This window comes from Sminthopsis crassicaudata, chromosome 1 (assembly GCF_048593235.1).
Source record: "Sminthopsis crassicaudata isolate SCR6 chromosome 1, ASM4859323v1, whole genome shotgun sequence".
Taxonomy (NCBI): Eukaryota; Metazoa; Chordata; class Mammalia; order Dasyuromorphia; family Dasyuridae; genus Sminthopsis; species Sminthopsis crassicaudata.
This window is the reverse complement of record NC_133617.1, coordinates 512,113,766-512,129,277: the sequence shown is the minus strand read 5'-3', so window position 1 is coordinate 512,129,277 and position 15,512 is coordinate 512,113,766. Positions and strand designations below refer to the sequence as shown.

The 15,512-nt window shown below is 40.6% G+C and overlaps 1 protein-coding gene across 1 annotated transcript; it reads left to right on the top strand.

The window, feature by feature from the left end:
- Positions 1-11,521: 11,521 nt before the first annotated feature.
- On the top strand, positions 11,522-12,700 carry LOC141550700 (putative E3 ubiquitin-protein ligase TRIML1). Its single transcript, XM_074281624.1, has one exon. The coding sequence runs from the start codon at positions 11,522-11,524 to the stop codon at positions 12,698-12,700; it is 1,179 nt and encodes a 392-aa protein (XP_074137725.1).
- Positions 12,701-15,512: the final 2,812 nt, after the last annotated feature.

Genomic DNA, 15,512 nt, shown 5'->3' with positions numbered 1-15,512 from the left:
GGACAAATTTTTTTTTTTTTTAATTTGAAAATTGTTTAAAAATGCTTTGGATAACCTATATCATGTTATCTCTGGGAAGGGAGAGGGGAAGGAAGGAAGAATAGAATCTGCAACTCAATACTAAAAAACCCCAATTAATGTTAAAATGTGGTGTTACATTCAATTGTGGGAAAATAAAATGTTAAAAAATATAAAAAAGTTTAGTGTGCTTTCTAGAGCCCTCAAGTTGGGCTACCAAAATGTACTGTGCTTTCTAGAGCCCCTGTGCTGCAGTGTCAAAACATCCCCTCCAGACCAGCTCTCTGGCAGATTTTAGGACCAGCCTTGGTCTTCATGGAGGAGTGATGAGGCACATGGATATTCATCACAGAATCTGTTTATTTCAACTTCCCTTCAGCCTTAAAATCCTTAGTAAAATTACATCACCACAGCACATTAACTTTAGTATGATTACCTACTACAGCACACTGAGCATGTGCTAACTATAAGCCCCCTGCTATTAATATGTAAATGCATCTTTTACTACAATAATCTTTGTTTCAAGTACAACACAGGTTGTCTTGCCACTCTCCCTCTTCCCAACTTCTCAGAAAGCTGAGAAGCCCCAAGGGGAGCCCCATCAAACATTGTCAGCAGATTCCCTCTGGATTAAAGCTTCTTCCTCACTGAGTTACCCCACCCTCGGTGCCTCTCAAAAAAAAAAAATTAGCAGTAAGAATACAATTACATTGGAAAACATAAAAGCTTTGTTCCTCAGTTTAATTGACTTTCCTTCACTTTCTCTTCCATTTCAAATCTACAACACACACAAATATCATTATCTCCTTTTTCCTATTTATCAAGACTGCTTTTTTTTTCATGTTCATGAAATATAAAACTCCTTTATTTCATCATAATCTATGTCATTCCAGTTTTCTTTGTAACTTCTGGTTCCTGAATTTCCTCTTCATCTTGATTGTGACCTTCATTCTCTCTGCTCCTCTGTTTTTTAATAGGCAATCACCCCTATATCACTTATGCTTTCTTTCCTTCCCTAGACTGATCCCTTGGTGAACCAGTTCATCTCATTAAATTTTTTTTCAACTCATTTTTGTTTTTATTTTCATTTCCAAATCCTTTCCTTCCCCCATGCGTTGAAAAGACAAAAACCAAAAACTTATGATACAGATGAAATCATTCAAGACATTTCCACATTTTGTTCAGGCATTTTTCAGTGGCATCTTGGTGACCCCATTTGGGATTTTCTTGGCAAAGGTATGGGTGTGGTTTATCATTTCCTTCTCCAGTTTTCACATTAGTCAAGTTGAGGGGGAAAAAGTAATAAAAATGAAGACAACCTGAATTCTCACTTGCAAATCCCTGGTCTCTTTGTCTGAAAGCAGGTTATGCCCTTTCAAAACTCATCCCTGGCTTATTTCTCATCCCACTTCTTTACTCATATGCAAGGAATATGTGGCTAGTGGTACTTCAGAGTTGTCTTAATTTGTATTTCTCTGATTAATAGTGATTCAAAACACTTTTTCAAATGGCTACACATGGCATTGATTTCGTCATCTGAAAATTGTTTGTTCATATCTTTTGACCATTTATCAGTTGGATAATGAATGGCTATTTTTTTGTTTTTTTAAATTTGAATCACTTCTCTATATATTTTCTTCTGCTACTTTCTTGGCCTTCATCCCTGTCTCACATGACAGCTAGCCCTTCTCCTTGTCAAGATAATCCCCTTTATATTCACACGGGGTCTTCCATTCTATCTCCCCCAGTAGATTCCCCTCCTACCACTGCCTCTATCATCCCTTCTCTCTCACTGATCACCAATCTCTCGCTGTCTACTGATTGCTTTACTACTGCCTACAAATACACCATTCTCTTCCTCATTCTCAATCCCCCCCCCAAAAAAAAGCCTATGACTTTATCCATTCATCTCTGATAGCTATGATACTATATTATTTCTTCTTCTCCTCCTTGTACTTCTCCTGCTCATCGTTATCATCATCATCGTCCTCTACTTTTTCCTCCCCCTCCTCCTTCCCCTCTTCTTCCTCTTCCTCCTCCTCATTGGAACAGGTCTGAAAGGTCTCATTGTTGGAAAGAGTCATGTTCATCAGAATTGATCATCATACATGTTTCTGTTTATCATTTATAATGATCTTATGCTTCTGCTCATTTCACTTAGCATCAGTCCATGTAAATCTCTCCAGGACCCTCTGAAATCATCCTCCTGATTATTTCTTATAGAACAATAATATTTCATAGCATTCGTATTTGGTCATTTCTTATGGCAAAGTAATTGGGGTTAAATGGCTTGTGAAGGGTCACACAGTGACACAGTGTGAAGTGTCTGAGGCAAGATTTGAACTCGGGTCCTCTGCTCCATCTAGTGTGTCACCTAGCTGTTCCCTGTTCTGTTGTTAAATGTGCAGCCCCAGTTCTTACCTAATTGGCATGAAGGAAGTACAGCCTCTTCTTTCATGTGTCATATAGAAGGAGACACAATTTTTGACAGGTGGAGAGAAAATTTGGTTGATGCTAAATACCTGCATAAGGTAATGAATGAGTACTACTCCCTCCTCCAGTACTACTCCCTCCTCCAGTCTCCCACAGCTCTGGAAAGGGTAGGTTCTATCTTGTCTCTTTGTAGTGCAAACACTTTGCAGGGTTTCTAGCACACAGGAGAGACTTCATAATCATTTATCGATTGGTTGAATGATTGTCAGAACATCCTGGGAGGGAGACACAGATCACTGCAGACACTTTTTGGGAGAGGTACATGAAAAAGGCTTTAGAAGACCCAGACATGTAGGGGAACCTCAGCATATTCTTCATTTCCAGCTTACTTATATAGGGACACTAAATAGGAAATAATCTTATAGAGAAGTCACTAAGATGAAGAAAGACTGGACATGGGGACTTTAGCCAAGATTTGAAGAAAGCTAAGGGATAAGAAAGAGTACACTGAATGCAGAAGGAAGGAAGAGGTAGAATACAATAAATTATTTCACATAAAGATTCATTTAAGACCTTATACGGAAGAAGGGAAGATGGGAAGGTAGATAATGGAAAATGATTAAACTTTTGATTTGAATTGGCTCAAAGGAGAATAATATACAAAATCACTTAAATAAAGAAATCTCTCTTTTTGACAGAAAAGGAGGAAGAGAGGAAATTAAGCCACGTGTGGGGGTAGGAAGACAGATAGGGGAGGCAGCAGAGAAACAAAATATTAGGGAGGAGGGAAAGGGTGAAAAGAGAGATAGCACAGAGGAAAAATAGGATGGAGGGAAATACACAGTTGGTAAGTGTGAATGGGAAGGGGATGAACTCTCTCATAAAGTGGAAGTGGAAAGCAGAGTAGATCAAAAACTGGAATCCTACAATATGTTGTTTACAAGAAAAACATTTAAAGCAGAGAGAGACACACACACAGAGTAAAGGTAAGGGGCTGGACCAGAATCTGTTATGCTTCAGCTGAACCTTAAAAAAAAAAAAAAGCAGGGGTAGCAATCCTGATCTCAAAGTAAAAGTAAAATAGACCTAATTAAAAGAGATGAGGAAGGAAATTACATTTGGCATGTAAGAAAGATAATTTTGATTATATTAAATTTTAAAACTTTTGCACAAATAAAACCATTGTAATCAAGATGAGAAAGAAAACAGAAAGCTGGGAAACAAGTAAGCCCTCATTTCTCAAATATAGAAAGGACGCTGTGAAATTTATGAGAATACAAGGCATTCCTGAACTGAGGTATATGTGTATGTATAAAAAAAATGGCAAATGTTAGACTACATGAGGGGAAATTGGGATAGAAATACACACTTGGTAGAGTTGTGAACTAATCCAGTCATTCTAGAGAAAAATTTGGAACTATGCCCAAAGGTCAACCAGACTGTGCATTACCATTGTTGTGTGAGAAATGATGGGTGAGAGATGATCCCCTGCCTGGTGTCTCAAGGTCTTACAAAAATAATTCTCCAACCCAAATGCAGCCAGGATTATGGCAACAATGGGTTTATTACAATGAGAAACAACTTCCCGGGGGCCAGATCCCAAAAGCATTTTTAGCAAAGGTTTGGGATTCAGCCCTTGACTATATTGGGTTTTTATGGCCCAAAGCTAGGGAGGAATCTCCAGATGAATTTGAGGGACTAATTTTCAATTCAATAAAGGGTGATGTTTATGCCCCAGCCCAAGATCTCCAGTTGAATTGTAGATGGAGATCACCATCTGGGAGTTCCCCCCTGAATAGGAAGGTGGGGTCCCATCCAGAGGTCAGGAGGAATTGAGATTTTAGGGTTTCTCTAACCTCCTCCCCAAAGATCAGGGGGACAGTTCACATAACTATGACTACTAGATCAGTATCCCAAAGAGAGCACAGAAAAGGAAAAAGTGATGAGTATTAAATTGAGGAGTAAATGATGAGTAAATTGTGGTCTAAACAGAGATGGTTCTGTTCCTTTTCTCTCTCTCCTTCCTTCCCCAAAGTAACCAATGGCGGGTTCGGCAGCAAAGGAATTTGCTACTTAATGCTATATGGAAACATAGTCTTTATTGATTAGAATGGAAACACCGGAGAGCCGGTGGGCAAAATGGCTGCGTGGTACAAGGCCATTTTGCAAAGAGAAGATTCCAGTTCTCTCTTTTATGCAGTGATGTAGGGAGGTTCTTGAGAGTGATGTAAATTAAGATAAGGATTCTCTTGTTGGGGACAGACAGAAGTCTCTTCCCAAAAGGAATTTCCTGATGCCATTTGGTCTATCTGAGCAGATTAGAATGGGGGCTGTAAAACCCTGGCCATCTCAGATAGCCCAAACTAGTCTGACCAGATCTTGTATCAAAGGTCCAAGTCCCAAAGGAAGTTGGAGATCAAACAAAGAATACCAAAGGGGCTACCGCCCTCAACATAACCCCCCTCAAGCAATTAACTCTTAAATTCTTTTAAGAAAAAAATTTTGGGGTAGAGTCTCTTATTTGAGGAAAATTTTCTCCAAGGATCTTCAGAGTAGCAGGGTCCCTTCTTGTTCCCCCCTCAAGCAAGTCACCTCCACATGCATGTAGGAATAGGGGCGATGAACTCCTCTTTAACAACTTCGAGCTGACAAGGGTCGAAGAGATTTGGGGTTCATGCCAGGAGGTGAGGCGTGAGGTGTAAAGATGGCAACAGGGCACCTAAGGGGTGTCCCAGTCAGTTGTCCCATCAATTTTTCCAGTCTGAAGTCCAGATGAGAATACAAAACTTGAAGCCTAGAGAAAACAGATCTCAGGAACAGATTAAAAGTGGGGTGTCATCCAGGGTAGATATCTCAGATCCCCTCTGTGGGCTGTTGGTAAAATGCTAATGGCCCATCTATTAAAGAGAAGTAGGAGAAAATGCTGAGAAAGTCAAAGCTAATTTCCCACACTGTCTTTAGGATAGCAATAGTTACACAGTTTTAACCACTCCCAACCCAAATTTTAACACAATAATAAATAACCCAGACAAGGTTTAAAAGTTATTCATCAACCATTCCTAAAGTCCTCCACATCAGCCCAAAGTTCCCTAGAAGCAGGGTTCAGTCCATTGTCTCTTCTAAAGCTGCTGCAGGCTGAGAGATGGTTGGAGGCTCTTGTTCCATGGGATGGGTCTGCTGTGCTGACAATCAAAGCTGATCTAGGTCCCAGAAGCAAGTCAATATCTGAAATTTGACCCAAGATCTAAAACAAAACATAAATCTAACAAATAAAGGTTAGAATAGTCTGTGATAGAAAGACTGGTCCATAGGACTGCTGCAAAAATGTGAAGAGGCCAAAATAGATTGGCCAGCAGCTTCCTATGTGAAAAAATGATTGAAAACTTTAAAACAAAACATTAGTGTTTTCTAACAGTAGCAGACAGATGACCAGACTAAATGCTTATTTGCCCAAGCATTCAGGATACAATGATTGCATATAATACAACTGAAAATAGCAAGGTATGACATAATTGCATCACCAATTCTATAGACCATTGCTTTTATCATAGAAATCAGTTACATGAGGAAAAAATGCAAAAACATAACTATAACATGAGCAGTTAAAACTCAACTTCCAATCAATTGTCCCATTAACTGCCAGAGGGTGAAGCTTTTAAAACTCCCAAAAAGCATTAACTAAATAACTTTAAGTTCAAGAAAATTTTTATCTCCAATAATAAATTCCATTCATCAGATTTCTGATAAATTCTAAACAAATATTTATCATAACCTTATATTGATAACAATAAGGAATTTGTCTCAATAATTTCACAATTTAAACAATTATCATATTCAAATAGATGTTTCATAAATGAGCACTTTGCTTTTTTGAAACTCAGTACATAGTAAAATATCCCAAATTGCATATTGTCCTTAACAGAAACACTTTCAAAAAACCCCAGAAAAAACCTTATTACTTTAGAGGCTCTTTTAAATAATCTCATAATGACCCAATATAATCTTCAAACTTATATGTTTTAAACTTATACAAAATGTCCAAACACCACATATAAGAGTTCAAGAAGTTCTCAAAATAGCCATTAAACTTTCAGTATGGATCACATTTATGATTATATTTCACAAACATTAAACCCATTTTGTATCAAGAAACAAATATTCAATCAATTAACCTAAACTTGATCCAGTCTTTTTAAATCACTCTTTTGTTACTATAGCAGCAACTTGACGAAAAAACCCGCAGGAAACACCTGGGGGGGAGGGGAGGAAAGTATTCCTTGTGCTCACCTTTCCCCTATTCAAAAACACTTTTTCCTTTCATCCTTCCATTAAAACTTTTCTTCTTGTAACATACCTTCTAATACCTTGCAAATCTTTAATTGCTCAATCCTTTTCCTTCAAAACCTGTAAGATTCACACTGTATAGTGTATAACCCAAATCAAACCCAACAATTTTTCCTTTCTGAGGGTTTGCCTAACTGCAATTAGCAAATCTCTTTTAGCAGTAAATGCATCAATATTCAAACAAATTCCAAGATCTTATACTCAGAATAAATAATCTAGTATGCAAAGAAAACAGCCAATTATATTTCCCATAATCAAATGGTTTTTTCTGTTCTTTGAGTTTAGATCAGATAAGGGTTTATGGCCTTTACTCAGGCAGACTCTAAAGACTGCTTCGAGGAAAAAAAACTTTCTTGTCAGTTCAAAATTGCCAAATTCCACTTCCTTACATTAGTACAACAGGTTAAAATTTAAAATCACAAGTAACTAACCAGTTTCTTAATCCTAGTTCTTAAAACTCCCATTTCCTCTCATATTCCACAGAGAATGTGAGAGGGTTTGGTATTATTTGAAGATTTTAATTAGAGAGAATTGAGATCCTAGTTTTCCTTTATCAAATTCCTACCCATCTAGAATAGGCTAGAATAGGAAGGGATAGTTGGAAACATGAGATCCTCAAGCTGGCAAGGCAGGGCCGGGTTTCCAAACAATTTTTCTTTCAATTCCAGTACCTTGGGGGGGATGGGCGAGTAGGATCTGAATGGAGGAGTAGAATTGAGGCTTCTCGTATGAAAAACTGAGATTGGCTTACCTGCTAAGTCCAAATTTACCCCGGGCAGCTTGGCTTTGCTGATAGAAGAAGGTGGGCCTGGTCCAGGGGCACACCACCTCAAGTCTGGAGAGGCCTGGGGGGCGAGGCTGGAGTCCATGGTCCTTTCCTTCTCTGGGCCGTCGCTCTTCCAGTGTCCTTCCCGTTCGTACTCAGGGTAAGGGCTAGAGCCTGCGGGCAATTCCTCGCCCAGTGGCTGACGGAATCTGAAGCACAAACTTTGGGGCCCATGGAAAATAGTGGTAGCCAGAATCTGTGCCTGCTCTCTGCTCTTTACTCCTAGCCTTTCCGTCCTCCTCCCAATCCCTATATGCCCCAAAGGCGACTTCTGATAATTGAGTCTTGGAATTTTGGGATTCTGGAGCCAATTTCTGCCAATTTAGTCTTATATCTGGGGAAGACTGATTGAAAAAATGCATTGAAATGACAGCAATCCCCTCTAGAAAAGTGGGGTGCAGGTTAGTGAATTCTATAATGGATTCTTATCAGCTGCTTGCATAAGCTTCTCATAATCTACCTGCTTTGCATTCCCCTTTTCCATTCCTTCAATGGGATGGGTTAAAAGATGATCCCTCATCTCTGTATTACCATTTCCCTCCTCTCTGTTCCCACTCCCCTCTTCTATGTCCCCACTCCCCTCTTCAGAGTTCCCCCCGGAGTCTGCGAAGGGACTAATAGCAAGGACCCCCATCTGGTACCTCCCAGTCATGTTAGCCACAAACCTTGGGTTTAGCTCCCGAATCATTCTTATCTCCTGTATTGTGGGATAAGAAGAGAACATCTCCCCAGGACAGATCGCTCTGAAAAGGAACGGCTGTAAACCCCCCAACAAGTTCCATTATGTGGGAAAAATCCCAAGAAGGAAGGGATCTTTGCACTCTAAGCGTTTCCCCCAAGGAGCTGGCCATTTCTCTGGGGAGGTAAGGCTTAGAGATCTCTAAATCAGAGTCCTGGCCCGCAGCTGTAGTAGAGTCAGGCTGCCTGGGAGGAGTAGGAGGGTGGAGGCTCTGGGGCAGGGAAACCTGATTAGGAGCCGGGAGGGAGCCGGGTGAGGAGGAAGGGTTGCCACTTCTCAGCCGAGAAGGGCAAAGCATCAGAGTATTCCCGGAGTCCAACTCTGGGATTAAGTTCTGCTGGAGATCAGCTTCACTCCCCGGTTCCACCTCAGTAAACTTAGGCAGAAACATTCTGCAAGTTAACCGCGATTTGGGATCCCTACAGAGGACCCAGAAAGCTTGCACGTATGCAACTTCTGACCATTTACCGAGTCTTCTGCAATATAGATCTAATTCCCTAATAGTAGAGAAAATAATAGATCCATTAACAAGCCAGGCCACATTGATAAAGTTGATAAAGGGGCCACACTTCATAGCAAAAGTGAATGACTTTTTAATTTGAAATCCTTGAGGCCTAATTTTTCCTGTTTCTCAAGAGATATCCCAGAGGTGAATCTTTAGGGATGGAAGAGAAGAGTTGACCCATTTTTACCACTACACAAGCCCGAAAATTTCCACTTTTATAGCGCAACCTGATCAGACGTCTCTGTCAGGTCCCACAAATATTTCCCTTTTAGGAAATATCTGCCCAAAAACAGAATCCATTTGCATCTAGCGTCCCAGATCAAACGATTCCCAGAGCTCTTTCAGCTCCCCGCAGATTAAAACCACTATTCTTCCCGGGATTTTGGTTTTAATCTGCCCACGCTTATAAAAGGGAGAATTTCCAGCTTACTCAGTAAAATTACCTCGAAAGATCAGGCCACCAAATAATGAGTATTAAATTGAGGAGTAAATGATGAGTAAATTGTGGTCTAAACCGAGATGGATCTGTTCCTTTTCTCTCTCTCCTTCCTTCCCCAAAGTAACCAAGGGTGGGTTCGGCAGCAAAGGAATTTGCTACTTAATGCTGTATGGAAACATAGTCTTTATTGATTAGAATGGAAACACCGGAGAGCTGGTGGGCAAAATGGCTGCGTGGTACAAGGCCATTTGCAAAGAGAAGATTCCAGTTCTCTCTTTTTATGCAGTGATGTAAGGAGGTTCCTGAGAGTGATGTAAATTAAGATAAGGATTCTCTTGTTGGGGACAGACAGAAGTCTCTTCCCAAAAGGAATTTCCTGATGCCATTTGGTCTGCCTGAGCAGATTAGAATGGGGGCTGTAAAACCCTGGCCAGCTCAGATAGCCCAAACTAGTTTGACCAGATCTTGTATCAAAGGTCCAAGTCCCAAAGGAAGTTGGAGATCAAACAAAGAATACCAAAGGGGCTACCGCCCTCAACAAAAGGACCTCCAAATGTAAAAATCTTTCTAACAGCCCTCTTCATTGTGGTATTTGATGTTGAGGGGATGTCCATTTATTGGGACATGGCTGACCAATTTGTAGCATATGAATGTGATGGAATACTACCATGCAGAGATAATAAGCACACAGATTTTTGAAAAGCCAGGAGGGATTTGTATGAACTGATAGGAAGTGAAGTGACATTGATGAGGTTTAGATTTGGGCTTCCCAAATGAAAATGAGGTTTAGTGGCAGCAAGAGCAGTTCTCTGTAAAGGGATTTACAGATCTGGAAACCTAGATTGATAAAGAAGGCTTATTATAGGGTTTGGAAGTAAAGTTAAAGTCCAGTTAGTAAAAGGTGAAGGTAGAGATACAAGGGCACCAGAATAAGATTCCAGTGGACAGAGATGCCTGGCATGCCAGGCGTCAGGCTGCCATGTTAGGAACCTCTGCAAAGAGAGAGCTCCACTGTGGCTCTTTTATGAGAGATTTAACTAAAGGGGCCTGACAGTAGTATCCCAAATTGGCTCAGATCTGGGTGGGGGTTGTGAGAGCCTGGATCTCCTATTGGAATTCAAAAGGGTGCTTTTGACAGGATTTGTGAATCAAAGGTCCTAGCTTCTTGAATTGATCAGCTAGGAGGGGCTGGGAATCAGAAAGGAATAAAATCAATCTGAAAGGATTAGTTTCTTAAAGGGAGCACAACCCACTTCCTGAGTGCAGGTCAAAGCACATTTCTTTCACTGACTTTAATTATTTCATGTTTTTTTCCTCTTCTGATTTCTTTCTTCTTTCACACTTGTAACAGGGATATTGATGTTACATAATTGCATATATATAATTTATATTAAATTTTCTACTATCTTGGGAAGAAGGGAGATAGGGGAGGAGAGAAATTTGGTACTCAAAAGCTTGTAACAATGAATGGTAAAAATGGTCTTGATATATAAAAGAAAAAAAAATACTTTTAAAACAAAAGAAGAAATACTCCAGGACCTGCAATGCTTCTTGGAACAACATGAGAAGCTGCTCCCTAAAGAACCAGAGATTGCTTTCCCTGAATGGAGCTTGAGAGAAATGCTCAAAAGCTTCCACAAAGAGGAATCAGGGCTCACTCTACTTGGAATTGAGGGGCCAGACAACTCTGATCTGGAATCTAGGTGTAAACTCCAGTGGGGATTGTAGCTTATTACTGTGTAAGAAGGACCAAGGTGGGAACTCAGCCCCAGAGCAGACCATGGAAAGTCTCTCCAAGCTCAGGAGTTCTCACCTTTGGTGGGTGGAGTAAAGGCGGGGCCAAGTCAGAGGAAGACATATAAAAGCCTCCAACATCTCATCCCTGGCAACTTTTCCTGCCAGAGCTCCAGGGAAAGAGCCAGCATTGTCTCTCCTGAGAGAAGCATCTGAGAAGAGAGGAACTGAGAGCCCAGAGACTTGGATGTCAAAGACTTCATTGAAGATCTCCAAGCAAGCCTCACTTGCTCCATCTGCTTGGGCTACTTCACAGATCCAGTGACTGTCAATTGTGGCCATAGCTTTTGCAAAGGCTGTCTCAGACAGTGCAGGGTGGGAGCCCAGGAAACCTCAGCCTGCCCAGAGTGCAGAGCAGATATCAATCATAGCACGGACCTGGTGAGCAACAAGAGCCTGCAGCAGCTGTCCATCATCACCAAAATGCTCAGATCTCATCTAGTGCAGGCCCTTGTGGGCCTGAGCACCTGTGAGAAACATGGAGAAAAGGAGAAGCTCTTCTGTGAGGACGACCACAGAATCCTCTGTCATTCCTGTTCCTTAGCCCCAGAACACAAGGATCACCACATCCTTCCCTTGGAAGAGGTGGCTGCCACGGGCAAGGAGAAGCTCTTGGAGACACAGAAGTGTTTAAAAAGGAAAGAAGAACGTCTTCAGGAGAAATTGGACCATCTTGTAAGGGCAGAGGTAAACTGTAAGACCTACTTTTTTGATTATCAACATATACTTTTTTCTGAATATGAAATACTTGAGTGGTTCGTAGAGGAGGAAAAAGATCTACAATTTAACCTGCTGAGGGAACAATTCATCAACAACATGGTGAAGTATGACAGACGGAAAGTCAAACTGTCACAAGAACTCCAAAGTGTGCAAAGTCTGCTGTTGGATGTGGAGATGCATGTGGAGGAGACCCCCTCAGAAATGGTCCAGGGTATGAAAGGCACCTTGGACAAGAGTGAGAAGCTGCTCCTCCATGAAGAGCCAGAGCCAGAGGCTGTGTCTGAGGACTGGAGAACGTATGTGGTCACTGGCCGGACACAAATGCTCATGACCTTCTTCAGGGATATAACTCTGGATCCAGACACAGCTCACATTCATCTTGTTGTGTCCAAAGACCTGAAGAGTGTCAAGTACACAAGCGTCCCCCAGGACCAGTCCAACAACAAAGACAGATTTGTCCATTCTCTTACTGTCCTGGGGGCCCAGACCTTCACTTCAGGCAGACACTATTGGGAAGTGGAGGTAGGAGAAAATACACAGTGGGAAGTGGGCATCTGTGAAGAGTCCATCAGCAGAAAGTGTTTGCGCCCCCCATCCCCGGAGGAAGTCAGGACCATATCCGGCTGTAAACGTCAAGATGGTTTCTATCTCTGCAGTTCACGGGATGGCTATCATCAAAGACCACCCATCCCCAAAGTGGGCATCTTCCTGCATTATGAATGGGGACATTTAGGATTTTACAATGCCATGGATAGAACTTTACTTTTTCACTTCCCAAAGAAGGACTTTCAAAAGCCTATGCGACCTTTCTTCTCTCTCTGTGTTCCTGATAAAGAAAGCCCCACTAGATCTCTCATTATATGCCCCAGGAGTGACCAGTAGATGCGTGCCCAATGATGATCCTGATGAGGATCCTGAAATGCATCTCCCATTACAGCCCACATCAATCAAGTGTTGGAAGATGATGTTTTAAAAAATTGCTCCCCAGGAATTACTTGTCGACCTTTCCACCAGCGATCAAGCAAATGAACTGGTATTGTGTATCCTCAGAAGAATACCTGAGAAGTTCTGCTTGGAACTGAGGGACCAGACAACTCTGTGATTCTTGCCCATTGTCCATTGGTCCCAGAACTGATGGACTAGAAAAGTCTTCTGCTGAGTGCAAGGAGAAGCTCCAGGAGACAAAGTACATCTTAAAAAGAAAAAGAAGAATTTCCAGTGGCATTGGACATTTTTTTTTTCCAAATTTGACAATTGTTTAAAAATGCTTTGGATAACTTATATCAGGTTGTCTCTGGGAAGGGAAAGGGGAGGCAAAGAATAGAATTTGGAAATCAAGACTTAAAACCCCAATGAATGTTAAAATGTGGTGTTACCTTTAATTGTCGGAAAATAAAATATTTAAAAATATAAAAAAGTTTAGTGTGCTTTCTAGAGCCTCAAGTTGGGCTACCAAAATGTACTGTGCTTTCTAGAGCCCCTGTGCTGCAGTGTCAAAACATCCCCTCCAGACCAGCTCTCTGGGGGATTTTAGGACCGGCCTTGGTCTTCATGGAGGAGTGATGAGGCACATGGATGTTCATCACAGAATCTGTTTATTTCAACTTCCCTTCAGCCTTAAAATCCTTAGTAAAGTTACATCACCACAGCACACTAACTCTAGTATTTACCTACTACAGCACACTGAGCATGTGCTAACTATAAGCCCCCTGCTATTAATATGTAAATGCATCTTTTACTACAATAATCTTTGTTTCAAGTACAACACAGGTTGTCTTGCCACTCTCCCTCGGGGGCCCCCCACCCCCACTTCTCAGGAAGTCTGAGAAGCCCCAAGGGAAGCAGAGAACCCAACCAGACATTGTCAGCAGGTTCCCTCTGAGCTAAAGCTTTACCTCACTGAGAGTTACCCCACCATCTGTGCCTCTCTACAAAAAAACAAAACAACAACAACAAAAAAAACCTAAGAATCCTAATACATGGGAAAATATAAATTCTTTGTTCCTCAGCTTAATGAGTTTCCTTCACTTTCTCTTCCACTTCATCTCCACAACACACACAAAGATAATGACCTTCCTCTTTTTCCTATTATTCAAGACTGCTTTTCTTTCATGTTCATGAAATATAAAACTAAATCTATGTCATTCCAATTTTCTCTGTGACTTCTGGCTCCTGAATTTACTCTTCATCTTGATTATGACCTTTATTTTCTCTGCTCCTCTGTTTGTTAATAGGCAATCAGCCCTATATCACTTATGCTTTCCTTCCTTCCCTAGACATCAGTCCTCTTCATCTCGTTAAAATTTTTTTACAACTCATTTTTGTTTTTATTTTCATTTTCTAGTCCTTTCCTTCCCCCTATGCACTGCAAAGACAAAAAAACACAAAACTTATGATACAGATGAAATCATTCAAGACCTTTCCACATTTTTTTCAGTCATTTTTAAATGGCATCTTACTCTTGGTGACCCCATTTGGGATTTTCTTGGCAAAGATATAGGTGTCGTTTATCATTTCCTTCTCCAGTTTTCACGTTAGCCATGTTGAGGGGAAAACATTAATAAAAATAAAGACAACCTCAATTCTCACTTGCAAATCAATAGTGATTTAAAGCACTTTTTCAAATGACTACACATGGCATTAATTTCTTCATCTGAAAATTGTCTGTTCATATTTTTTGACCATTTATAAACTGGATAATGAATGGCATGCTTTTTAATTTCTTTTTTTTTAAATTTGAGTCACTTCTTTATATAGTTTGTTCTGCTATCTTGACCTTCATCCCTGTCTCACATGACAGCTAGCCCTTCTCCTTGTCATTCACAAGGTTTCTTCTATTCTATCACCCCCAGTAGATTCTCCTCGTACCCCTATCTCTATCATCCCTTTTCTCTTACTGATCTTTTTTTTTTTAATTTTTTTATTAATTTTATAATTATAACATTTTTTGACAGTACATATGCATAGGTAATTTTTCACAACATCATCCCTTACACTCCCTTCTGTTCTGAATTTTCCCCCTCCTTTTCCCCTCCTAACTTCCCCTAGATGGCAGGCATTCCCATACATATTAAATATGTTATAGTAGATACTAGGTACAATATATATGTGCAGAACAGAATTTTGTTGTTGTTGTTGTTGCAAAGGAAGAATTGGATTCGGAAGGTAAAAATAACATGGGGAGAAAAACAAAGAATGCTAACAGTTTACACTCATTTCCCAGTGTTCCTTGTCTGGGTATCTCTCTGATTGATCTTCAATCTCTCCTTGTCTACTGATTGCTTTACTACTGCCTACAAATACACCAATCTCTTCCTCATTCTCAAAGAAAAAAAAACAATAAAAAAAACCACCCTATGACTTTATCCATTCATCTCTGATAGCTATGGTCCTATATTATTTCTTCTTCTCTTCCTTGTCCTCCTGCTCATCATTGTTATCATCATCATAGTCCTCTTCTTTTTCTTCCCCTCCCCATCATTTTTCCCCTCCTCTTCTCCCTTTCCTTCCCCTTTCTCCCCCCCTCCTCCTTCCCCTCTTCTTCCTCCTCTTCCTCCTCCTCATTGGAACTGGTGTGAATGATCTCATTGTTGGCAAGAGTCATGTTCATCAGAATTGATCACCATACATGTTGCTGTTTATAATGATATTCTGCTTCTGCCCATTTCACTCAGCATCAGTTCATGTAAATCTC